Here is a 25,000-nt window from a genome sequence, read left to right as displayed (position 1 = left end):
CTCTTGCTGCTCATCCTGTGTATCAGATTCACATAATGAATAAATCCACTCTGAAGCCATTTTCCCAAGGGAAACAGATTCACATCGATGGAATAACAGCAGAGTTCTTATCATGCTGGCTATCTGATTGACCCCCTGCAGCCTTTGTCCTTACATTGAACATATCATATAAAAATATTATCTGTGGGAAAACCCTTAATAGGGAACAAGCAGCCCTCAGCAAGTAATCTACCAGTAGACCAAACATGATAATGCATGCACAGGGGGATTAATTGTGTGTGCATTATGTGTGTACTTGTCTTCACATTGTTGTATGTGATCTCCCACAGCTTCACAAGATCCTGCAGCTGGCATTGATTCTGGTGGAGCTTCTGGACAGCGGCTCATCTGTTCTCCTCAGCTTGGAGGATGGCTGGGACATTACACACAAGTGAGAAATATGCACAAATACCTATGTGGATAAATGCACAATGTCTAGACAAGATGGAAAAACAGAGAGAGGGTTAACGTTAGTTACATTTCCATCAACAAGTTTTGTGTGTAAAAAACAAACAAAAACTGAGGTTAAAAGAAAGAAGAAATATTATACTTAAGGTTTTACGCCTGGCAGTGGTGGGAAGGCTGGCTCAATGACAAAAGAAAAGGTGGTACTACAAACGCTGATAGAGACTTATGTACACAAATCATTTACCTCATGCAAGTGGTTGTAACTTCTCTGGTACAAATCCAGATGGGGGTGTTGTTTCATTTCACTCTCCTCTTTATAATCATAGCAGCTGTTAAAAAACACCACAGGGAATATATTGATCAAAAGAAACACATTAATTACCATCCTAAGTTGGAAACAGCAACGGAATGCCACGATATATCAGAGTTACTGGCACTCAATTATTATTATTATGCAATTCTGTCCCATCCGCTGTAATTGTTAAATGTGACCAAAGAAAAATCACTTGTTCAAATTTAATTACTGACAGAAAATAGCTGACTGTTTGTTTTTTTTTTTATGTTAAAAAAAGGGAGACAAAAAAAGAAGCACGCATGGACAACTCCTCACTCCCTCTTCATTTTCACTTGACTAGAGCGGAGACACAACCAAACCAACAAATATTAAACGCCCCGAAAATGATGAAAAGAAACAAACAAATGAATAAAAAGGATCCAATACGACGGTTTAAAAAGAGAGGACATCAGATAAATAGTGCTTTACTTGTAGACAGCTGTTTCCTCTAAAGCCAAACTGTTTGGTGTAACTAGACTGAAACCGTTATGGGAGCTGTCGCCATTCATCGCCATTATCTAGTGCCATACATTGAAAGCAGAAACAAGTAACTTATAATAGTTTAAATGTGATCTTTTTTAGATGTTGACGATGATACTTTTCGGGCTTCTCCACACACACCATTCAGACTGCACTTCTGAATGGGCCGTGTACGAATCATACATCTGCCACGCCTGCTTTGCCTGCTCATCTCTAATCAGTTCTGTCAGCTCGATTGCGCCCGAGAGTGGAAACAAAACCGTCTGAAGCCTTGGAGCCTTGTGTCACTTATTTGTTTTGATTTCAATCACGAAGGCTCACAGTTCTGATCTTAAGGCATGCAAACAAAAAAATCTTGATCAGTCATGAGTATCCATTTTGCTGCTGAACTCAGCATTTCATCACGCGTTTGCTCGCTGAGCTCATATTTTCCATGCTGACCTGTTAAAATCCACATGTTTGTGTTGCAAGTGCGTGTCCTTCAGAATGTGTTTACGGGGTTTTTAAAGCCCTGGGCTGCTGTATAAAAGCACACTTTGTGGATCCCTTATGCCGGGCACGTGTTCGGCCCAGAGCATCTCTCTCCATGGGCCACCGGCTCCATTGCACCAGGTCCTGCTTAGCCCGCACAGGGAAATGGGCTCCATATGCTCTGGCTCTGCTGCCTCTGTCCACGGACCATAGACACCCAGCAGACAGGATGCAGAAGAGTCTTTGCTTTCTTTCTAAATCTTAAACCTTTCTCATCCTCAGTCTCTGCCTCGCTCTTGTATCCACTCTCCCCTCTCATGCCTTGCTTCTTCCTAAATCCACTTGTGGTCTGCTGTAGTCTCATACAATAATCTAAGGGGCTTATTTCAGGGCAAAGGTTTGCAGCATGGGGTTCTGTACCACAGGGCTGTATGCTCTTTAAACCCCTCGAGGGAAGCCGTGCACTGTTTTTCTCGCTCATTCCACAAGCGTCAGGCCTCATTAGTTGTGTTGGAGGAGACACGGGCAGGGAAGGAGGCCAAGCTTGCTGCATGTGTGGACAAGTGGTTCTCAAATGGTGTTTTGTGGTGTGAGCTCAAGTGTGCCTGCTGCAATGTTATATAAATGTTATTGATAGCAGGTGATCAGTCTACGCTGTGCTGTCAGAAGATGGGTCATTATTAGATTGCTGTGTTCGGCTTTTGAAGGGATCCAAAGCGAAGTCACACAAAAAAAATGAAAACGTGTGTATGACACATATATAACTTACTTATTTATTTAAAACTGAAAAGATTCTGCACAGTGGCGGGAAACAGCTGCTAGTCTCTCTAGTGGTAAGCAGCATTTTTAGTGCTAACATAATGTGACGCATCAGTCAGTAGTCTCTGTGGCATTGACAGTGGATTGTTGATTGAATACTTTTCCACTTACTGATAAATTGGCTGGGCCAGAATTAACTAGAAGCAGAAACAAGCAAAAAAAAAAGAAGAGAAATGCCAAACTTGTGCATGAGGTAATTTAGAAAGAGTGTCATCGTCCATGAGAGAGTTTATTTTTCTGTAAAATCTACTCAGTACATGTCTGTGTCACGATTATTTAATAACCACTCACAAGTGTTTGTTTTATATAATTGTTTTAAACATTGAGTCATTGAGAAAATGTTTAATTTGTATTGGGTTTTCAATGTGAAAATGTGACAGCATGTTGAATTTTGCCAAAGTAGGCTACACAGGACCAAATAAACACCACACAATCCATGCAGAACAGAATTATTCTTTTCTTGTTAATGGTATTGTATTTGACCCGTCTTCCCCTCTTACATGACTCTGTTCTGAGGCTGAACTGTGAGAGATCTAAATGCTTTTGGTGTCTCTCACCTTTTCTGTTTCTCCCTACAGGTGGTGTCTTTGGTGCAGCTGCTGAGCGACCCCTTCTACCGGACTGTGGAGGGTTTTCAGGTGCTGCTGGAGAAAGAGTGGCTCTCCTTTGGCCACAAGTTCAGCCAGCGGAGCAACTTGAGTCCCAGCAGCCAGGGCAGCGGCTTTACACCCATATTCCTGCAGTTCCTGGACTGCGTGCACCAGGTGAGGTTTTTACCCCCCACCGATCCTTATTGCTCCGTACAGTTAAACCTCACCATCCCCCTTGCTACGTGACTTCTCTCCACTTTCCCTCCGTGACTTAATACCATTCATGCCGTCTTCATGAGCTCATCACATTCCTGAAAAGCGTACAGGGGAGAAGGGTGAAGGAGGTGAGAAATTCAGCTCTCATTATCTATACATTTGGTTTAGTTTTGCACTTTGCATTCCCAATGCTGGATGTTCGATTTCAGCAATGTGTTGCACCAGGGGTGTGCAGGGAGGCTGCTGCCCAGATGGTCTTGAACCCAGTGATCAGCACTGGGCTGTCTGTGCTCTCGTGTTTCAGCATCCCTTCACATTTCAGTGCGTGTTTGGAGCCGCATGTGGGAAGTATTGCAGTTTTGGGGATTGAGAGTCTCTAGGAAGGGTTGGGTGTGCTTGAGGATTTTAGGGGGGGAGTAGAGTCATGAATGAAGCTCGCACAGCTGAGGTCAAGAGAACTGTGTCCGCTCTGAAATGCTAACCGCAGAGAATGTTGTGGGGTTTTTTGTGTGTGTCTCCTGGGGTTGCACAGACCCACTCCCATACACTTACATCAACACATAGTTTCTGCATTTGTCTTTTGAAACTGTAGATTTGGCAGCTAGGACAGTTTGGCGGGGGTCTTGGGGTCTGGAGAGCTATAAACGGGGGGAGAGAGAGAGGGGATTCGGACAAGAGCTGAAAATAGAAGTGCCTCATCTCCAAAACAGCTGTTGTTTTTGCCAATAGACCCAGGTGGCTTCAAATATTCAACACTTCTCTGTCTTTGGCCAGCTCACACCACTGCATGGGAACAATAGAGCTGCAGTCCTGCTGGCTCAGTCTGGATTGTGTCTGGCGGTGATGATATCACTGACCTTTGCCCCCACAAGGACAGCAGAGGTTCTTTTCCTGTTTCTAATTGGTCATTTATGCACTGGAGGGATGTGAAGCCACAACACGAGGACACGATCCAGCTGTCACACACACACACTCTGACCTTCTCTCTCTCTCTCTAATCTTTATCCATCTTTTCATGTCTTTGCAGATTTTGGAGCAACATCCTCTGGAGTTTGAGTTTAATCAGTATTATCTGAAGTTCCTGGCCTATCATCACATCTCTAACCGCTTCAAGAACTTCCTGTTGGACTCTGACTATGAGCGCTTGGAACATGGTCAGTGTCTTTTACAATTTAAACCGAGGAGGGATTGTTCTTTCTAATAGTGTCTCTTTTTATAATGAGGAAATGCTGCATTACAAGTGGTTTCATGTTTCTTTCATAAAACCTGTTTTAACGAAGATTACTGCACCAAAATAAATGATTACTTTCTTAATACCATTAACAAATGAAAGTTTACTTCAATGAGTTCTCCCTTTTCTTTTAAAATGTAAAGAACAAAATGCTACATATAAGAGTTTCCAAAACTAAATGCAACACAAATTCTGATTCAGCCACAATCGCTAAATCTCCCAAGAAATAAATGTGGTAAAATATATTGTCACAAACTAATTAAAAATACTATTAAAATACTCTTCAAATATTTCCTCACTCATATTTGGACACAGAAACCTTCTCTTGTATCCCATAATATAACCCACAAACACTTTGTTGCATCAGCCAAAACAATCTGTGAGATTAATCAGCCCATGTGCTTAACAGCTTCTCCTCTGTGTGTTGTTTTTCGCAGGCTTGTTGTTTGAGGATAAAGGTGATAAACAGGCCCGCAGAGGCATCTGTATCTGGGAGTGCATCAACTTGATGCACAGGAGGAGCCCCATCTTCCTCAACTATCTGTACAGCCCCTCGGAGAGCGATGTGAGTGTTTCTGTCCGCCAGTCTGTCCTTCATGTAGCAGTGCTTCCCGTGCGTCCGACAGCTTATTCATGCAGCTCCCACACTGAGGAGCGCTGGTGTGGTTGAACTCATCTTTTCTTGCTGACTTTTCTCTTGTCCTGTCAAATATATTAAAAGCTAAAAAGGAATTCTTATTATATCAAACCAGTCATAATTTATCATAATATATATATATTTCTGCTCTAGTCCATGAATGTCTTGTTCCAGTAGCCCATTTGTCATCAGGTTGCCCTGGTTCCCTAGCACGGACCTTGTTGACCCAGGTGATGTCCGAGCCGGTATGGCTCTTGTATTTGCGGTTTCACTCATGCCTGATGTAGGCAAGTAGCATTAAGGACCACTGAGCTATCCAGGGCTGAGACTAAACAGTACTGGAAGAACATATGGGAGAAACGACGAGGGGGCGGCAAGGAAGTCCGCCACAGCCAAATACCTACAGAGAGTAAGGCAGGTCCTGAAAAGTCAGCTAAATGGGAAAAACAAGATCCGAGCCATCAACACATACGCTCTGCCAGTCATTAGATACTGGTATAATAAACTGGCCAAAGGAGGAGATAGAGGCTACTGACATCAAGACAAGAAAGCTCCTCACAATGCATGGAGGGTTTCACCCCAAATCCAGCACCCTGAGACTGTATGCCAAGTTTAGCGAGGGAGGCCGAGGGCTAGTGAGTGTCAAGACCACTGTCCAGGATGAAACGACGAAGATCCAGGAGTACATCAGGAAGATGGCCCCCAAAGATGAAGGGCTTAGTGAATACCTCAGGCAGCAGAAACCCGAAGGTGAGGACAGGAAGATGAAGAACCTTCATGGAGGGATAAGCCGCTGCACAGCATGTACCACAGACAAACTGATATCAAGAAATCCTACCAGTGGCTGGAAAAGGCTGGACTAAAGGACAGCACTAGTCATGGCGGCACAAGATCAATAGAGGCTGGGGTCTACCACACCAGGCAGGACCCCAGGTGCAGACTGTGCAAGGATAACCCCTGAGACAGTACAACAGATAACAGCAGGGTGTAAGATGCAGGCAGGAAGTGCGTACATGGAACGCCATAACCAGGTAGCTGTCATAGTGTACAGGAACATCTGCCATCCGACACCTCCTAACTTCAAGATCCAGAGTGACAAACTGGTAATAGCTAACCAACCAGACATCTGGTAGAGGATCTGAGCTTGAGGATGACACATACCACCATACAAGGGGTGAGAGGGGGATTTTTATATTCAGTTATGATGTTTTTCACTGCAGGTATTACTGACACAGAAAGTGTTGTACTTATACTCCACTTCATTTCAGAGGCAAATATTGTTCTATTTACTCCGCTACATTTATTTGAGCAGCTTTAGTCATGAGGTACTTTACAAATTTCAAAATATAATATATAAAACAAATAAATTATGTATGTATGTATCATACATTTTTGTACTGCAGTATATAAGGTAGTTAAAATGTACCTTTACCACCAGCTTTAACATTAAAGTGAAGTACACAACAATGCATCATAATTAAAATCCATTAATATAATAAATATCATTTTGAAATTAATATACTTAGTTTTATATAAGTAACTTGTACTTAAAGTATTTCTACACTGGCTGCGTCTCACTGTTACAGCTGATAACTGACGATAACTAATGATGCTGTTGACAGCTCCATGCACAGAAGCAGCTTGAGCTAACGTTACAGAATGACAGAACAAATTCTGCTGGTCCTGATTGAGCTGAGAATATTGAGAAATATTTAATCGAGAAAGTCATTACCTGGGTAGCTGCTAACAATGGGTCTAGAATTGATGCGACCAAATTAGATCATTTTAGATCTGTCTCATTAACAGAAGCTGCCTTATCCGTTGGTCTGTACAAAGACACAGTCCAATAGCTTTCTTTTGAAATATAAAAAAAATAAGACTAGTGTTTCAAGGTCTAGCAGCTTTTAGAGGGCACACTACCTGGACAAAGGCTTTGTCTAGTCCTTTGTCAAACAAATGAATTACTATTTACAGTATATTGTTATTATTAATTAGACATAGCAGATACCACTGACTACAATAAAAGAAGTTTGCAGGGGCATCCCACACAAAAAAAGATACAGATAAAACATTTATGATGGTTCTTTATGATGGATCTTGGAGCCTGTACACTGGGAACTGTTTATCTCTTCTGACTTAAGACAGAGGAGCATGGATTTTATAAACTGCTGTTTTTCTCTGTAAAGAATCCAAAGAGTGTTTTTTTTACCTAATATCTGACCAAAGTAAAGAAATGAATCAAACTCATGAGATCAAGTTTAGTCTCTGGAGTTGTTTCTGTGTTGTGTGATTGCAATTACTTTGTTTTCTGAATCTGTTTTCTTCCAGTTTCTGGACAGAAAGGTTCCCTGTTACTGATCCCAGCCCTTGTTTGTTTGATGTCGATGATCAGTCTAATGTTTCCTATCATGTCACAGTAATGAATCAAAGAGAGGAGCTTGTTCCTGTATTCTGAGGCATCACTTGCAGCTGGGCACACTGCCTAACAAGATGCTCTCTGCAACCACTATCCTCATCAAGAAGTTACATCGCACATTATTTTACCTTTTACATCTGATTCTCATTCGAACTTTCCTGTTTTGTAGGTGATCCTGAAGCCTTCAATCAGCATCCCCAGCCTGAATAAATGGGACTTCTTCACGGATGAGACTCTGTCGACGGGGCCGTGTTACGACTGGAGGATGACGGCTGTGAGGTCGGACAGCTTAGAGGAGGCGGACACCATCTCCAACAGTAAGAGGAGGATCGTGTGGCCGTGTTACAGCAGCGTGAGCCGCGCCCAGCCTGATGCCATCACCAAACTACTCTCTGTAAGAAGTTTGTGACCAGAACTTTGAATTTAAGTTTTATTCTGTTGGTTCTTGTATCATACGTCACACTTGTCACCTTTCCTGGCTGTTATTGGTGCTGCAGGACATCGAGAAGCTGGAGGGTGAGCTGAACCAGGCCCCCGAGAAATGGCAGACAACTCTGGAGAGAGTCAGAATCAGCATTCAGGAGGACCTCATGCAAGAAGGAAATGTGGGCATTAGAAGAATAATGATGATGTTATATAAAAAAATACTGTTACTAGTCACATACTTTTGTGTGTATTTCTCACACTTTGTTATCTCGTGTGTTTGCAGCTCCGTAAACAGTCCGTGTCCATCTCAGGCCTCATTCCCACATCCGGCCTGCAGGCCTTCCAGAGGCGCTCCATGCTGCACCTGCCAGACGGCGGGCTGAGTGAAGACCGCAGCACCACCGCGGCCAACGGGATCAACCGCCGCGCTGCAACACTTTACAACCAGTTCACCCCCAAGAGCGAGGAGAATAGGTGGGTCGTGAACTTCTCAAGTCCCTGGAACAAATAAGAAGTTCACATTTGATTCACTTAAACCGGCTGCAGAGCAGCTCGGTCCAGTTTTGGAAGATGAGTCAGCGCTGCGGTATGCTGTGTGTCATGTTTGTGAGGATTGTCTGTACTCTGTTAAACTCTGGGTGTGTAATTTTACAATTACTGGGAGGTTAAAGTACAGTCTCTTGGCTCTAATATCTGGATCTTTTCTACTGAGTTGGGACACAGAATTATTTAAAAACCAACATCATGTGAATTTGTTTTTTCTTTCTCTTCATGTTTCACTTTCCAGATAATGTTTAGACAGACAAAAGTTTTATCAGAAACCGTTAATATGCAGCAAGTATTTTGAAACTTGCAAGTTGTCTCTGTATTTCATCATATCTGTATAACATATTATCCATAAATCACATAATCATAAATTATTCCAGATGTTTGCCAGCTTCATGCCTTTACTCTCCTGTACTTCAGCCATATTATTGATACTGATAACTCTAGCTCTATTTTTGTCTTTGTGGACATAGAAAGCGTCTTGACATGTTATTGATGAATTGAGTCTAATTGTTTAAATGCGGTGTTTTAGACGTAAATCTGTTCCAAAGCTTTTTGGTCTTTACTATCACTACAACTACCCGGTTTTGGCCTCTTTACACATGTGGGAACACAATGTTCAAACAGTGCTGTAGTTGTCAGTCAGGCCTTGTGTCCAGTGTCCTTCTGCCTTCTGTGCAACAAATGTTGGGAGAAGCTCCACCTAACTTTGATCATGACCAGGAATAGAGACATCATCATTATTATTATTTTTCAGGTCTTATGAGGGGATCCTCTATAAACGTGGAGCGCTGCTGAAAGGCTGGAAACCTCGCTGGTTTGTATTGGACATTACAAAACACCAGGTGAGTGGTTGCAGCATATTGATGTTTAAGAAACACCAAACCGTCACCTGAGTGACAGGCTGCAGGTTAACGTTCACGTCTTCACAGCTGAGGTACTACGACACCGGAGAGGACACAAACTGCAGAGGCCACATCGATCTGGCAGAGGTGGAGTCCGTGGTGATCGCCGCCCCGACTATCGGTGCTCCCAAACATATCAGCGAAAAGGCTTTCTTCGACGTGAGTACATGAGAGTGATGTTTCACAAATGACTGTTGTTCCTACAGGGCTCTTGCATGCTCACGTACGGGTTGAAATTGCAGAATTAGTTTTGATTAGTCAAATCTGTCAAAGTGAGTGAGGGGAAATGATCTCATGGTAGCTTTTATCTTGCAAATTTGCCCAGAAGCATCTGTTCCTCTGCTGCCACATGTCATCTGAAATTTTTGATTGTTGTTTATTAGCAGAAGAAGAATCCCAGCTTCCTAAACAAACAAGAAAAAATAGTTTTGCTGTGCGGACGTAAAGACAAAGGCATCTTTAACTATTTACCTCATGTCAATTTATTATAAAAATCATCACTAAAAAAAAAGACCTGATGCTTTAAAGATATTGAAGCAGAGAAAAGAGCCTGAATGTGATGCAGCTATTACACGTTAGAGACAAACCTTTCTGTCAGTGTGGTCTGTTGTTTTATTCTGTTCCATCCCTTTGGCTCACATTTAACCTTCGTTGTCTGACTCTTATCTAGCTGAAGACCAACAAGCGGGTCTACAACTTCTGCGCCTCAGACGCACCCAGCGCTCAGCTGTGGATGGACAAGATCCAGAACTGCATCTCTGACGCCTGAGCTGCGAAACTCGGAGACTGAACACTGAGATATTAGCACCTCGAACGTTAGAGGCGGCTGAGAGCAGAGACGTCACAGGCGCTCGACTCAGCTTTCAGATGTCTTAAAATTCGGGGGACCACAGTGAAAGTGCCTGTATACTGTCCATCCACCTCTGCCTGATTCTTAGCAGCTGGTCAGGCTGTCATCACTCTGTTTCGGCTGGAGTCACACGCACTCGTTTCCGCGTTCAGCTCCCTCCTCTGTGCCTCCTACAGGGATGAAGTAAAGATAAGCTGATGTTTTAGGGGACTGCACTACCAAGGAAATGTTATCCTATTTAAGCTGTAAATAGATCAAAGCAATATCACTGGCCATTCAAACTGTGGGTTCAGTTTTAGACTTCAAACAGAAAATATCCTATAAAAATTTCTATCACATATTTTACTACGAGGAAAGGTTATTGCTGCTTAAAGAAACGTATGAACCGCCAAAAACTCAGAGATTTTGATGCACAACACGACAAAGCAATTTGTTTGCACTTAGCTCAAACGTATGCACTCCTTATCAAATATAGATTTTCTAAAAGAGGCAGACAGTCGAGGCTAAAGGCATTACTTTGCAATGTACATACGACGTTTCTTCAAGACAGATTAAATGAAAAGAATTTGCACAGTGAGTTCAAGCCTGACATTTTTTTTTCTATTTAAATAAGTGACGTTTGCTCTATTTTGTTAAATGTTTATTGACTTCTGGATAACACATTTGTCTCATGTAATGTAAATTATTATTTTTTATTAAAAGTGTAACTGTGTAAGTGTGGTGGCTTCATGTTTTCCTGTAAATACCTGTGACATTTAATTTTATATACTGTATGTACTGAACATGAATATACTTTTCTAACCTTAAATCTAATGTGACCAACAAGTCTTTTTTTTTTTTTTTTTTTTTTTTTTTTTTTTTTTTTAAATGTGTCGTTTACTGGTGCAAAACCTGAGTGGCCTGTTCTGTTTGTGATGAAACATTGTTCTGAAAGTGAAATGGAGTCTCTTTTTTTAGTTGCCCAGGCAAGCCTTGTGTCTTTGAAGGGCTTTTTAAGAAGTAAAATATATCATGTAGGTCAATGTGGTTTTCAGAGATCCTTGTCTCACCTGTTCTGTTTGTGCAGCATACAGTTTCATTAAAAAAGAAAGAAAAACACAAATGAAACTATTGAAAGATGTCAGAGGCTGTATCTTACGTTACTGTATCTTTGTACCATGTTTTGTGGTGACACTAATTTTTTGGAAATAAATCAAACATACTTGAAACTACCTGTTGCTTGTTTTCTTGTGCTGCTTATACAGGTGAGATTGGATCAAATAGATAAAAACTGGACAAATGTATCTAAACGTGTACTGAATGCATTTGAATATGTTAACTATATATATATAAACATATATAAACATTTTATTTAAACAGGAAAAGTCTCATTGAGACACAGTCTCTTTCACAAGGGAGTCCTGTATAGCACAAGCACAATTTTTCAACCATGACTTGAAAAACAATGCATTTTCAAATACAATACAAATTTACACAAAATGTACAAAATATTTACATTGACAAAAATGCAATGAGTTAATATGTAAACAAACGAAATTAAAAAGACTAAATGTAGAGATCTAACTAGCGTTAATTAAAAACAAGTGCATATGTCCGTTAGAATGTCTGATATTCTTTAAAAGCAGCTAAAGAAATTGGCGCGCCAATCTTAAGCGTAGACTGGAGTTCATTCCAGGACAATGGGACATAGTAAGAAAGACTCCTCTTTGTAGCTCAAGAGGTAAAAAAAAAAAAAAAAAGTATCGTTTAACAAGTAAACAGGATTTTAATGTTGTAGCTGGCTGAAGTTACTGTAAAAACTTTATAATGTTAATTATGATTATCTGTAGTGATGTATCATATTTTAAGAACTGGCAGGACAAATCTACAGCTGTCAGATAAATATAATGGAATAAAAAGTGCAATATTTCCCTCTCAGATGCAGTGGACTTGAAGTGTAAGGCTGCATCAAAAGTAAATACTACAAGTACTGTATTTGAGTACATTTGCGTATTTACTTCCCACCACCGGCTGATGCCTACAGTATTAGCGGTACCACTTTCTAATAAGGCATCCTATAAAAAGGGTTTGTATGCTGTAACAAATTAATAATTAGCTAAAGACTAATGTTTACTATATGATTTACTTACTAGAATAATGATTTAAAACTAAAATAAAAATAAAATCCATGAACAAGTAAAACAGGTTTCCAGATTGTGGAAATCCTCCTCCAGCATTTCACTTGCTTTGTCTTTTTTTTAATCAAGCTCTTTCATTCATAAGGAAGAACCCTATAATGAAGGCTAAGACCACTTACCTCTTGGAAAAAGACTGCAGACCACCTTGACCAGACTCCATCCAATCTGTGACAATTTATCAACTTTAACAACTGCAGATTTGATGGCTTATTACTAAGTGAGCTGCTTGTATTTAATAATGATTTACGAAGTTTTATAATTGTCATGTTATTACCAAATGTTTATTACAGTCTTTATTCAACAACAGAATAGGAACTTCTTTATTTAAAATATACTACCACTGTTATTCTCTTTACATTTCAGTGTTTCCAGTTTTGAATGCAAATCAACAGCTAAACAAACTCCACACATAAATCAAATTATTGCCCTTTTCCCTTAAATGAATTTGACACCTTGAGTGTGTCTTGTAAAATCAAAATAAAATCAGGTAAGTATTAATCGAATTTACAATTTACTTTTATTTTTACCATGCATTTCCTAAGCTTATTACTAATCCACTGGCTAAAGCTAAAGCTAAGCACATGGCAGACAATCTAGCTATCAAAAAAAACAACAAAACCTCATCACATGCGAATATAATCTATAAGATATTCTTGTGAAAAATTATATTTTACATACACAGCCTTTGATTTCTAATGGCTTCAATAAAAGGACAGTAGGAGATTGAAAATGGCGCAGCGGTGTTCCCACCGCCATTTTCAGTCTGCTGAGAAGAAGTAGGGAAACAATTTCCTGTTTCCTGTCAACTACATATTCATAAAATTTTAAGAAAATAATTGTGAACAGAGCATAGTTAGAAGAAGAAGATATACTTTATTAATCCATGGACAGATCCATCCTACAGTTGTTCCATTATGGCAATTGATTGCTAGCAAATTTGGTGCAGATATTCCTGTTCCTTCAGGATGAATTGTAATTAATCTGGGGATCACTTTTCATCATCTAGCACCATCATTATGTCCACATTTCACTTTGTCCAATACTTTGTTTGATGACTAAAGACCTGCAAAACTAATGATAGTCGCCTCAGCCTCAGCTGTGTTTATTGCTATAGCCTACTGTATATCAAATGTTAGCATTTGCTAACAAGCTAAATGAAACATTGTGATAGTGAGTATATTAGCATGCTGACATTAGCATTGAGCTCAAAGCACCATTGTGCCAGAGTGCAGCCTCAGAGAGCTACAAGCTGTAGACTTTAAGTCTTGATCTACAATGGGTCATAGGATACACGAAGAAAACTTAGACCATTTGTAATTGCCACATTTTCCTGGCCTCTCATGAACACATCATCTTTATTAAAGATTTTCTCTCAATGAAAGGTAATCAGACACTGCTGCACTGGGGGCCAACAACCGGGCTGGAGAGGATGATGATGGGTGTCTCACTTGCCAGCAATGAATATGGGACTGGGCACGAGTCCCAGCTCAGGCTCTGTGGCGCCTGTTTGACGGCTCTGAACGGGACTCCTGCGGTTCCCGGAAGGATTGTCTCTGAGAGGAAGCTGAAGGTACGATGGATGGGGAGAGGGGGGTTGTCCCTCAGTACGATCTCCCTAGTGGCTTGTACTGGCAGCAGGTGCAGAGCTGCAGCAGGCCAACATCTGGGCAGAGCCTCTGGCAGCCCTCTCCATATTTAGCCTCTTGCTTTGGATACGGAGATTAGGAACTCATGCCCATGAAGAGAGGGATGAAGCGGAAGTTATCCAGCAGGATCGCGTGGAATGGCATGATAGGAATCATTTCCTCCTGAGGCAGAGATGGCAGTTTTACTCGACAGCCATTTGTTATTCAGTTACTGATTCCACATTGCTGCCTTCCTCTGACTGGATCAAACCAGATTCATGCAAATTTGTTGTATTCAAGTTGTAGGAAAGTTGAATGAAAGACCCTTGCTGTTACACAAAGATGACGGGACTAGGCTACATTTCTGCCTCAGCAACTGACTTCTTCTCTAAAGTTTAAGACGAATTACTGATGAAGGCATCAATAATCCCTAAGAACAGCGTGTGTTTTAAAATGCAACGCTATGTAATTGTGATCTTGTGTAACTTGGCTACATATTTCTCCTGAGTTCTGCGTGATTAGTCTTGGTTGGCTGGAAGCGTGCTGCGCTCACAAAGACAAAAGCAGTCTATAAATGCAAGATTGCACGTATCTGTTGGTTTTGGATCCTGTGCTCTTTATGTACAGTCACAGCTGGAGTAAATGCTTCTTGTACAAAAAAACAACTTGAAAAATATGCTGATTGGCCTTTCCAAGGGCCCCAAACATACTCCAGTGACAGATGATACTGATTTATTTTAATGGTCCTCCAAATCCCATTATCCACGTAGCCCTGCGGTTGCAATGAATGTGGGCTATGAAGCAGTTTCCCTTTCCTGCAATGTGGGCAATTTGAGAGTTGATTCACTGCTGCTGGGGGCCCTTCTGCCTCGAAGCTCCGTGGCCCCGCAGCGGGCACCTGCTCTGAAATTCATCGCAACAACTCCAAATACTGATCTCACTGGCTCGATACACATCTACAAGTCCCACCCTAAAATCACAATGATGTCAGCTGCCTGTAGCAACATGGGGGTCTAGTTGGAAAATGATCAAATGCATTAATCAACTGAGCTCCAAATGATCTTATCCGGACAACGCCTGCTCATCCATGAGTAGAAAAGAACAATTACACATTTGATTTATAGCTTCAAGGGATAATAGTGGGGTTTATAGTTTATGTTAATGTCTTGTTTCCTTGGCCCAGAGTTACTTGTCTGAGGCCCTAGTGTTTTTCACTTGCCAGTGTAAGTGACCCACAGTTTCTCTGTGCAGCTAAACCCCGAGTCCATTCAACCATGCAAAATGTTCGGGGCTGTGAGGTCACTGTGGGAAGTCATCTAACCCCGAAAACAGAAATCTGCCAGACATTTTTTCACCAGCAAACAATCCCAAAAAATGTTCCTGTTTCAAATCAGTTTCGATGAGGACATGTTGGACAGGAATCAGATGAATTGGTTATGGGCATTAGGGTACTTCTCGGACACATGGGGCGAGGGTGAGACAGCTAGAGATATGCTTATTTTTGGAATGCCGAGGGCTTGTGCAGTTTAGCCACAGAGATTAGAAACCCCAATTCTCAGAATAGTGTTTGCAAAAAGAAATATGGCGCAATTTTTCTCACTTTCTGGGATATAAATATCTCTTAAAGACAAAATGTGAACAGTAAATCTGTCTGAATTATATCAGTTATTTGCTGTTCATTCTAATACTTTCGAGTATTTCTGAATTTTATCTGGCGTGTTAAAACTTGGTGCACCAATTAAAAAACTTCAATCATATGAACAAACACGTCAAAAAAGGATGTGCATTAGATGATCTGTTTTGGTGGTAAACCACATTCCTGGTTACAGTATTAGCTTGGAGATTTGGGCCATCTGTCCCTGTTTCTGATGTTATCAGTTACCCACCGGTATAAAGAGATCTGCAAGGGGATGACTGTCAGATCAGTGTATGAATGCAGGTTCTTATCTCATCCCCTTCTCTAACAACTTTGAACTCAAGGTGAACAATCTCTTTCCTTCCAGCTCCGCCCTCAAAAAGAGACAACTAAAAGGTGGCATGAGAATTTGTACATCTAAAAGTAAAGACACTCATTGTGCGGGCTGGCTGGCAAGTTCCCACAGCAGATAGTTTCACCCACTTACAATATTCCTGTAATGTTGTCTCTTTTTTCACTGAACCATGAGGTGGACAAGACAAAGGTGAGGTGTACGTGTGAGAACAGTGGTCCTTTGTTGCACAAAATGATTTGTTTTGACACCAAGACAACTGAGACACAGCTTAACGGAGCCCTGGCTGCTGCACGTCGCGTGCATCAAGTGTGATTCATCTTGTTTTTGCGATTACTGGAACAATGAGGTCATATTGTACAACACATACAGACCTGTCATACAAACAGGCAGGTAACTAGGGATGCACCACTCCAGCTTTCTCTCTCCCATACTGATTCCGATCCCTCAACTCAGTATTCACCAATACGAGTACCAATCTGTTATCAGTGCTTCTTTTTCTTTAATTTAAATCTGTACACCTCACTGTGTGGAACTCACTTTTAAGTAAAGTAACATGAGGCCAGGGAGGGCCCACTGTGACCCACTGTGACTGAATGAAGGTAACTGATAACGGAAATGCTGAATTTTATGACACTGACATAGAAACTATATTTACTGTGGATCTGTCATGTTGTGGCTGATACCTGATCTGCTTAATCAGGTCAGTAACGACATCGACACCCATCTGGCAAATCAGACCAGTTCATCACTACAGATAAAAATATGGCATGAACTATCAACTATCCTTACTTACATGAAAAGGCTGGATTTTTTTTATTATTGTCGACAAATCCTATGAAAAGACCAAAACCAACAATAGCCAACAAAACACCCTAAAAACATCAATTTCCAGCTGCTTCAGAAAATAATTTAGCCTTTTTTATTTTAAGTGAAACATGTATTTGTGACCGGTTTATGTAAGATTTATGTCCTCAGTAGGAACAAATGGTTTGAGGTTGAGTATAACTTATGGGTTTATGCTTTAAGTGTGAAAAATTCAAGAACCTTCGCATCATCTGGACAACATGGCTCTTTTCAAGAACACCTCACACTGGTGAGTACGCTCCATAGTTAAAAGGCTGAAGCCACCATCATGACCCAGTGGTGGAGACACATCAAGGCTCCTTCTACATCTTTAAAATGCTGCTGTCCAAGCAGTGTTTTCTTGCACTTGAACAAAGGAAAGTGTGTTTGTCTGTGTTTTTGAGTTTAGCTATTGGAAGCTGCCATGTGTGCCTGTAGCACACTGAGAATGCTGTTCATATGGTGACACCTGGTGGACACTGTTTGCCATGATTAAAAGGTAGAGGAGTCAAGGTGGCAGCAAGATCTACACCTTTAATAAAGGAAAGAAAGTTGCTTTATTTGTCAATAGCTTCTTCTCTGACCCTCTGAAAACAGCCGTCCACATTCATAAATAATAGATGGTGTTTCATTTTTTTAGCATCTAAGCTATGACTGTAACAGATGCAGTTTACTTCAGCCAATAAACTGCTGGAAGTCAGTAAAAGGCTACATTAACATTTACATGTTTACGTCAAAAACATTTAAAAAATCTGCAGAGTAGTTCAATTAAACGCATGTGAAATCAGAAAGGATCGAAATTACAAAATAAAAAATTAAAATTTTTCATAGTCATTGTAACTCAAGGTCCACTTACGTGCTTTTTTTCCAAGCACTTTCAACTGCACCTCATGGTCAATGAGGGAATGAAGTTTGCTTGGTTGTCACAGAGATGGTTCAGATGTCATCGCCATGACCCATCGTCTCCATCTCCATGTCAACTGAGCAAAGACAACGAGAACCTTCAGGATTAAATTAGTAAACAGACCTTGACTCAAGATTATTTTGTCAAACTACTTGTTCCAACGTTAAATGCATGAATATGAATGAACGCAATAAAATGCAGTTAATTTTGCTATAAAAGGCAGTTAATCCTTGGCGGCTGTCATGTGAGTTCCTGCTATCAAACCACAAATGTGACGGTTTAGGCTCTAAAGTTAATAAAAGTTTGAGTCTTCCTCATCATTGCGTGATCCACCTCTCATGGCGAGAGTTCACTGAGCCTGAGCCCCCTGGTTCTTCCTCTCCTGCCATGTCTTCTTCCTCAGCTCCAGCTCAGCATCGGTGAATGAAGCCGGACCCCAGTTAGTGATCCGCTGAGGTCCTTTATGACCTAAAGACCAGGGTAAAAGATTTTAACAAGATTTACAGGCAAATCATTTATAATGCATTTCGTTGTACTTAATGTGTGCAGTGACAGTAAAGTTGAATCCAATTAAGCAAATGATAAACTCTTCAGAAAGCATGCTGGCATTGCATTTGTCTAAAATATCATTGAGATTTCACCGAATTTAAACTAAGAGGCCATAAACACGTGTCCACATTCTTTCGGCCATTTATTGTCCTTTCTGCAACTCTCAGTATTAATAAGTTTAAACGACCTTAATTCATTACAATGTCAAAATATTGTTAAAACACATCAGTTCTTAGATGCTGATCAAATACTGATGAAATATTTATGAATTAACCAGCAATTGCTAATGAACAATAATAAGTTTCCCTACCTGGCTGGATGAGACGCACCAGACCCTCATGCTTGGCCACCTTGTCCTTCCAAGTCTTTGTCTTGTTTGCTGCTCGCTCAAGCTTCCTCGACACCTCCTATATAAGATAAAGTGGAAGTGACAGAAAAGAGAACAGGGAATCAGATCATATAAACTTTAATTAGACCTCAGCTGAGAGGAGAGAAATGGGCAGCACATTTGGAGACAGTGGAAACAGTTCAGCCAGCAGGTAGAGCAGCTGCTGATGTGATTTCCTCTATTGTTGATGAGTCATGATTATGACAGTTTAAGGTTTTGGGCATCCCAATATTTTTGGCACCAGCGAGTCGGCATCGCTGAGTATAGATATCTGTCAAGTATTCTGTTTTTTCAATGATTTAAATAAAAAAGTTTGATAGTTTTATATTATTTAGGCAAAGTTTCTGCACTGTCCTTTTACTCTCTGGACAAAATTTAACATTTGAGAACTTTGGCTTGTTTTCTAAAAAAAAAAAACTACAACAAAAAAAACATGTTTCTGTTTCTTCAAAGTAAGATATAAAAAAAAAAAGTATCCCGTACTCTGATATTGACAAAAGTATTGAAGACTTTCAACTTTTTCCTCCTCACCACGAACTGACTGTGGCTCTGCTGATGCAAGCCTATTCTATTGCTCCACATACTGAACATCATTCATTAGAATCAATAAAATGCCACAAATGTGAAACATAATACAGACATATTTGTGTGCAGTTTTACTACCAGATACAAGAACAGGGGCTTCTGCTCATGCAAAAATATAAATAAAAATATGTCTAATGCCAAGGGACAATTTCCAGGCTGATAGATTCCTGGATAGATTTTTCAGATCAGTGTAAACCTCCACATGTATGACCTGACCTCGTACTGCTCCAGTGCACCGTGCCGCTCCCTCTCCAGTCTATCCAGCTGCAGCATGGCTGCCTGCAGGTCTCTCTCCTTGGCCAGCTGCTCGGCCGCCAGCTCCTGCTTCTCGGCCTCAGTCTGAAACAACACCCTTTGCTGCTGCAGGTGGATCTGCTCCAGCTCTGCCCTCTTTGCTGCCTCCTCCTCCAGCAGCCTGTGATGGAAAATACAGCAATGATGCTTAAAGTGTCTTTACATCTATATTCACCACGTGAATCCTATTGCTGCTGACTTATAATCACTGTCGTGGAATTTGTTGTGCCCTGCGATGGATTGGCGACCTGTCCAGGGTGTACCCCACCTTTCACCCAATGTAAGCTGGGATTGGCTCCAGCCCCCCGCGACCCTTTATGCAGGATATGCAGTTGACGATGGATGGATGGATGGAATTTGTTGTCCCAGCACTGTTTTCACAGTTTCAGTTTCACAGTTGGTTCCTGTAAAGGTCTCAAAGGCCATCCGCTTTATTCAGCCTTTACTGGAAGTGTGTTTAGCTCACTGCATAGCTGTTTACCTAGTAAACCACTCTCAGTCTACAAAAGCTACATTTTCTCAGAATTAAAAACTACATACCCGCAGATGTATTTTTGTTGTTACACGCATAGTGAGGGCAGAAGACTCACAATATAACTACTAACTACAGCCCCAATAATGAGATTCACCAACAGCTCTCTAACAGTGTCAAAAAGTAAAAAAAGCACACAGCGTGTGTGTGTGTGTGTGTGTGTGAGTATGTATGTCTCTGAGACCTGGCCTGCAGCTTGCGCATGGCCTCCTCATCCTGCTTGGCCTGCCTCTCGTCCTCTAAGGCCTCCTCCAGCCGGTGGTACATGTCTTCCAGCTCCCGGACGCGCTGCAGGTACTGCTCCAGTTCACTGGACTTCTGAGCCACCTGCTCCTCCATCTGCTGACGCACCTGAATGAACGCACACACACACTGTTGCACATTCTTACACACTAGGCCCTAATAATAATATACGAATTAACTGTAAATCTTGATTTAATACTGCATTGTGACATTTACTATATTTAAGCTATAGCTCACAACAGGCTGTGGTATAGGCTTATTATATCACAGTTAAGGGGGTTGCCGGCCCAACGCGAAGCAAAAACTAGTGTCACCAGGCTGCCGGTAGGCTGCATGGCATACATCTGGGGCAAGTAGCGGACTGCTGTGTGTGTGTGTTTGTGCGTTTTCATGTGTGTGAGAGAGGGAAATGTTGAATCTCGTAATAAGCAATGATTCTCTCTCTCTCTCTCTCTCTCTTCAGATTATAACTCAAACCCTGTTCGTCGTGGAGTGATACGGATCTGTGCAAAGGAATTCGACGTCATACCTGTTTTATACGCCCATTATATCACTACTATGAACCAATCAGATTGCTTGATTTGAGCTACATGTTTTTATAATTTAGCTTAATCTAGATCCGCTTATGTGTTGCTGCAATTATGCAATCTCTCTTGAGCAAACAATAAAGTTGTTCTTATCTTACAAAGCAATTTGTCTGTTCAGTCACTGAAGTAAGACGATGATTAATAAGTCGGTGCATCTGACACTCAGACAAAAGATGACTCAACATCATGGGATTTATCAATTTAACTTTTTTTAGCTTGTGTTTTCTGGAAGAAAGGAGTCACAGACGGGTGATGCTGACCTAATCAGAAAAAGAAAAAAAAGACAGAATGGAGGTTTACCAGACTTTTTAGTTTTCTTTCTGAGCTTCTGACAAGACCATGTGTGACACTTATCAGTCCACATGCTTAGGAGAAAGGGGCAGAGTTGTGAGCGGCAGACTCAGACACAGTGGTTACCATTTTCTCTCTCTCCAGGTCCAGTCTGTAGCGATCCTGCAGGTCTGACTGAGTCTTTTTCCTCCTGTGCTCCTCTGTTGCTGCTATAGCCGCAGCCTCTTCCATTTTCTGTGAAGCACAAAAGAGGAAGGAGCTGTTACTGCTTTACTGGAGACCGCATCAGGCTACAAGGTGAAACCCTTTGGGGACACACAGGACTTAATAAATAACCTTAAGGAGAAATCTGTGGTTGGTTCAGTATGTATCTATAGGTCTAACAACTGAGAAACTCTTTGTAGTCTGTGTTACATTTTATTTAGTAACACCAGTAAACAATCCATGTATTCAAAAATGTAAAGATAAATTAGTTTTTGACATTTGAAAAAGGCCATCTGGCAGGGTAAAAAGAGAAGTGAGAAGCCATCAATTGTCTGCCGCAGCTCTAAAACAATTGAGTTCATGCGCCTGGCCCCCCACTAGACGCAGGTGTCCCTTACTGATATATACAATCATTTGCATAGCAGGTTTTGCTTCCCTTTTCACTGCAAGTGTTCTGCTATATGATGTGGGTTTTTGTTTTTAATCAATTTGTCATTTAGATTATGTTAATAAAGAATATGTGAAAATAAAGGGAAGTGAACAATAACTCTGTCCTCTGGTAATGGAGTTAAACCAACCATCTGTTTCATTAGATCAGTGTTTTGGAACATATTGTCCCCTCTAGGATTAACATCCTGAAGACGGCGAGATGGGCCGAAATTAAAATACAATAGAAAATAAAAAAGTTTGTGAGAATCTGCTGCATGTCTTCTAGATCCAAGATTTACAGAGTTACCTAGGCTAACACACAACAGCACCACATTTGTGCCTACAATAAAGCACATCTTTTATTCATATTTAGCTTTGTTTAATGCATTTCATCATGCAGTTTCTCGCAACAACCTACAGGGGTTTGATAAAATAACATCCTGTGTATAGTAAAAAGCCGCCCTGCAATAAGTGTTCCATCTACATCTTATTATGTTCATATTTTAAGACTGCGTTAGAGAGGTTGTGATTCATCTTTGTGTGCTCTATATATATTTCCTATTGCATTCTTATGTATTTACAAGATATCTTTTTTTTTTTTTCCCAAAATAGGAAGTTTGGGCCACCGAACGTGTCCTCTGTGCTACTTTTAAATGATGAAAAAGATTATAGAGAATCAGGTATACAGTAGGAAAGAGATTCCTATAGTAGAGATAAGACTGTTTACTATGATACAAATAGATAGTAGTAAACCAGACTACATGAGTCAAAAGTGTTCACTAAAGGCAACATGACATGACAAGGACTGTGTATGACAATATAAGTTGTGCCAATGGTTACTGGACCCGACAAGGTGTGATAGCCTCCTTCTCAAAGTCCTTTTTGAGAGTTGAGCACGAAACAGTACCTTCCTCATAGCCTCCAGCTGTCTCTGTTTATTCTCATTGGCCGTCTGGAGCTGCTTCATCCTCTCTGCCAGGTCGTCGTCGTCCGCCTGCTGCCTCTGGCGGAGCTCCCTGCGCCTCAGCCGGGCCTCGCGGTGAGGAGACGGCAGCCCCAACCTCAGCAGCTGGATGCACGTTTGAATAGCTGCCACGAGACGGAGCAAGAGGGCGGCCCATTGATTTACCGCCACAACAATCTGACTATAGATGCACTGTTGAGTCAGTAACTATGATAATTACAAACATTCAAGTGACAAAGACAAAGTAGGCAGTTACAGAGTAGTGGAAAAAAAGACTCCTCAATACCTTGAATCCATTCCTGCCTTTTCTTTTTATCTGACGCACTGATTTCAAAACTTCTATCAGTGCACTTAATAATAAACAGGCATTTCTTCCCTTCTTTATCTGGCAGAGACTGCAGGAGAGAAAAATATGTCATGACACACTCAGCTACATCATAGAAAATCTACAAAACCGTGTCAGTTCACTTCAAATGATTTAGTCAACACAGCCTGACAATTTAACATCCTAACAAAAAAGTAACCTCCACACAGCAGTTTCGGTCCAGAATGATGTCTCCTTTCTTCTCCACAAGATCCTCACAGACGTAGTATGACAGTGATTTGGGTCGAAGGACAAACCAGCGCTCGGTCCAGTTCTTCCTTTTGTGGCCCTTTTTCATCATGTATCCCTTCAAAACACCGTGTGGAGGTAAACAAAGACACTTGAGTCACGTGATTATTCTGTTATAATAACGTTGATATATTAAAGAGGTGGTATAACGCTCATTTTCAGGTTCATCATTTTATTTAGGGTTTGTACCAGAACAGGTTTACATGGTTTTCATTTCCAAAAACACCATAGTTTTGTCATACTGCACATTGCTGCAGCTCATATTTTCACCGTGTGTGTTGAACGCTCGGTTTTAGTTATGGAGTGATTCATCTTGCCTCTACATGATCTTTGTTGGGAGTTGCACATGCGCAGTTCTTAGTTAAGGACTACTAGGCAATCAGAAGTAGAGAAGGGCAGCTCAAAGAAGCCAGTAAACACGGCTTCGTTCAGCTGTATATGTTCTCCTTACCAGCTTAGCAACATGGCCAGCAGCAAGAGTTTCAGAGAGTTATTAATCTGTAACACATGTATCTGTCATCCATAACTTTATAACTGAGCTCTGTCTCTACATCACAATAACAACTTTATGTCCATTGACTGCCTGGAGGGTAGCTAGTGTTTGGAAGGGAGAGGAGAGGCAGCAGGCGGACGTCGTGTCACTGTGTGCTGCAGCTCAGTGTGTTTTTCCACCGGTGTTTTTGAGGGCATGTCGGACTAGCCGCTAGGCGAGCGTTATGACGTGTGTTTTCTTGTGATGTCACAAGAAAGCGGAATAAAAGGCTGGACTACAAATGGACTACAAATGAGCTGTTTTCAGGCAGTTCAGAGCAGTGTTTTCTGTGGGAGATGGGAACTCCCTTTGGGCTGGACTTTGGGCTTTTTCACTTTGCAAACCTATTACATGCAAAAAAAGGCATATAACTCAATAAAGCAGAGGGGAAAAGCCAAAAAGCACAATGCCACCTCTTGAAACATTATAAGTTATACTACTTGGATAGTCTATAAAACAAATGGTATGACATACCGCAAACGTAATATACAGTATATTAACTAGTATATTGAAGAAATAGAAGCGAGCAGTTTCAGTAAAATGCATTTTCTTATTAAAAATATGCATATGTATTGTGACTGTATCTATATTATCATTAATCATATGAATATGCAAATTATCCTAAACCAGATCAGCTATTGTTATGTATTGGTTGTAGTATATACATTATGTCTATTGTTGTAATAATTGTGCTTCTGTCAAACCATAAATTATATACTATTATTATACATTCCATAATAATGGAAGTCTAAAAAAGAATATATGTATATCTGTGTATATATCTGTATTATTGATGCACTAATCCTGCTTATAATCACATTTAGTTTAACTGATACAGATCTGATACTTAGTATATAATAATATGATATAGTTATATTTGC

General features: G+C 40.8%; 2 protein-coding genes across 2 annotated transcripts; one reads left to right on the top strand and one right to left on the bottom strand.

Annotated features, from left to right (window-relative positions):
- Window positions 1-319: 319 nt before the first annotated feature.
- On the top strand, window positions 320-11,579 carry LOC119908248 (myotubularin-related protein 13-like; the record flags this gene model as incomplete). The annotated part of the gene is made up of 10 exons (XM_038725964.1): window positions 320-430; window positions 3,130-3,315; window positions 4,385-4,511; window positions 5,026-5,153; window positions 7,811-8,035; window positions 8,139-8,246; window positions 8,351-8,541; window positions 9,371-9,458; window positions 9,546-9,677; window positions 10,189-11,579. Coding segments are annotated over 10 exons (1,395 nt in total), but the record flags the coding sequence as incomplete, so codon positions are not given.
- A 1,819-nt stretch (window positions 11,580-13,398) lies between these two features.
- LOC119908249 (switch-associated protein 70-like) lies at window positions 13,399-23,645 on the bottom strand (the record flags this gene model as incomplete). Its single annotated transcript, XM_038725965.1, is given in 8 exon segments — window positions 13,399-18,376; window positions 18,768-18,864; window positions 19,647-19,845; window positions 20,441-20,607; window positions 21,504-21,611; window positions 22,918-23,099; window positions 23,261-23,369; window positions 23,499-23,645. Coding segments are annotated over 8 exon segments (1,128 nt in total), but the record flags the coding sequence as incomplete, so codon positions are not given.
- Window positions 23,646-25,000: the final 1,355 nt, after the last annotated feature.

This window comes from Micropterus salmoides, unplaced genomic scaffold, assembly GCF_014851395.1.
Source record: "Micropterus salmoides isolate LMB-PRFRI ecotype aquatic unplaced genomic scaffold, ASM1485139v1 Ms_hic_scaffold_1705, whole genome shotgun sequence".
Lineage (NCBI taxonomy): Eukaryota > Metazoa > Chordata > Actinopteri > Centrarchiformes > Centrarchidae > Micropterus > Micropterus salmoides.
This window is presented reverse-complemented; position numbering and strand designations above follow the sequence as displayed.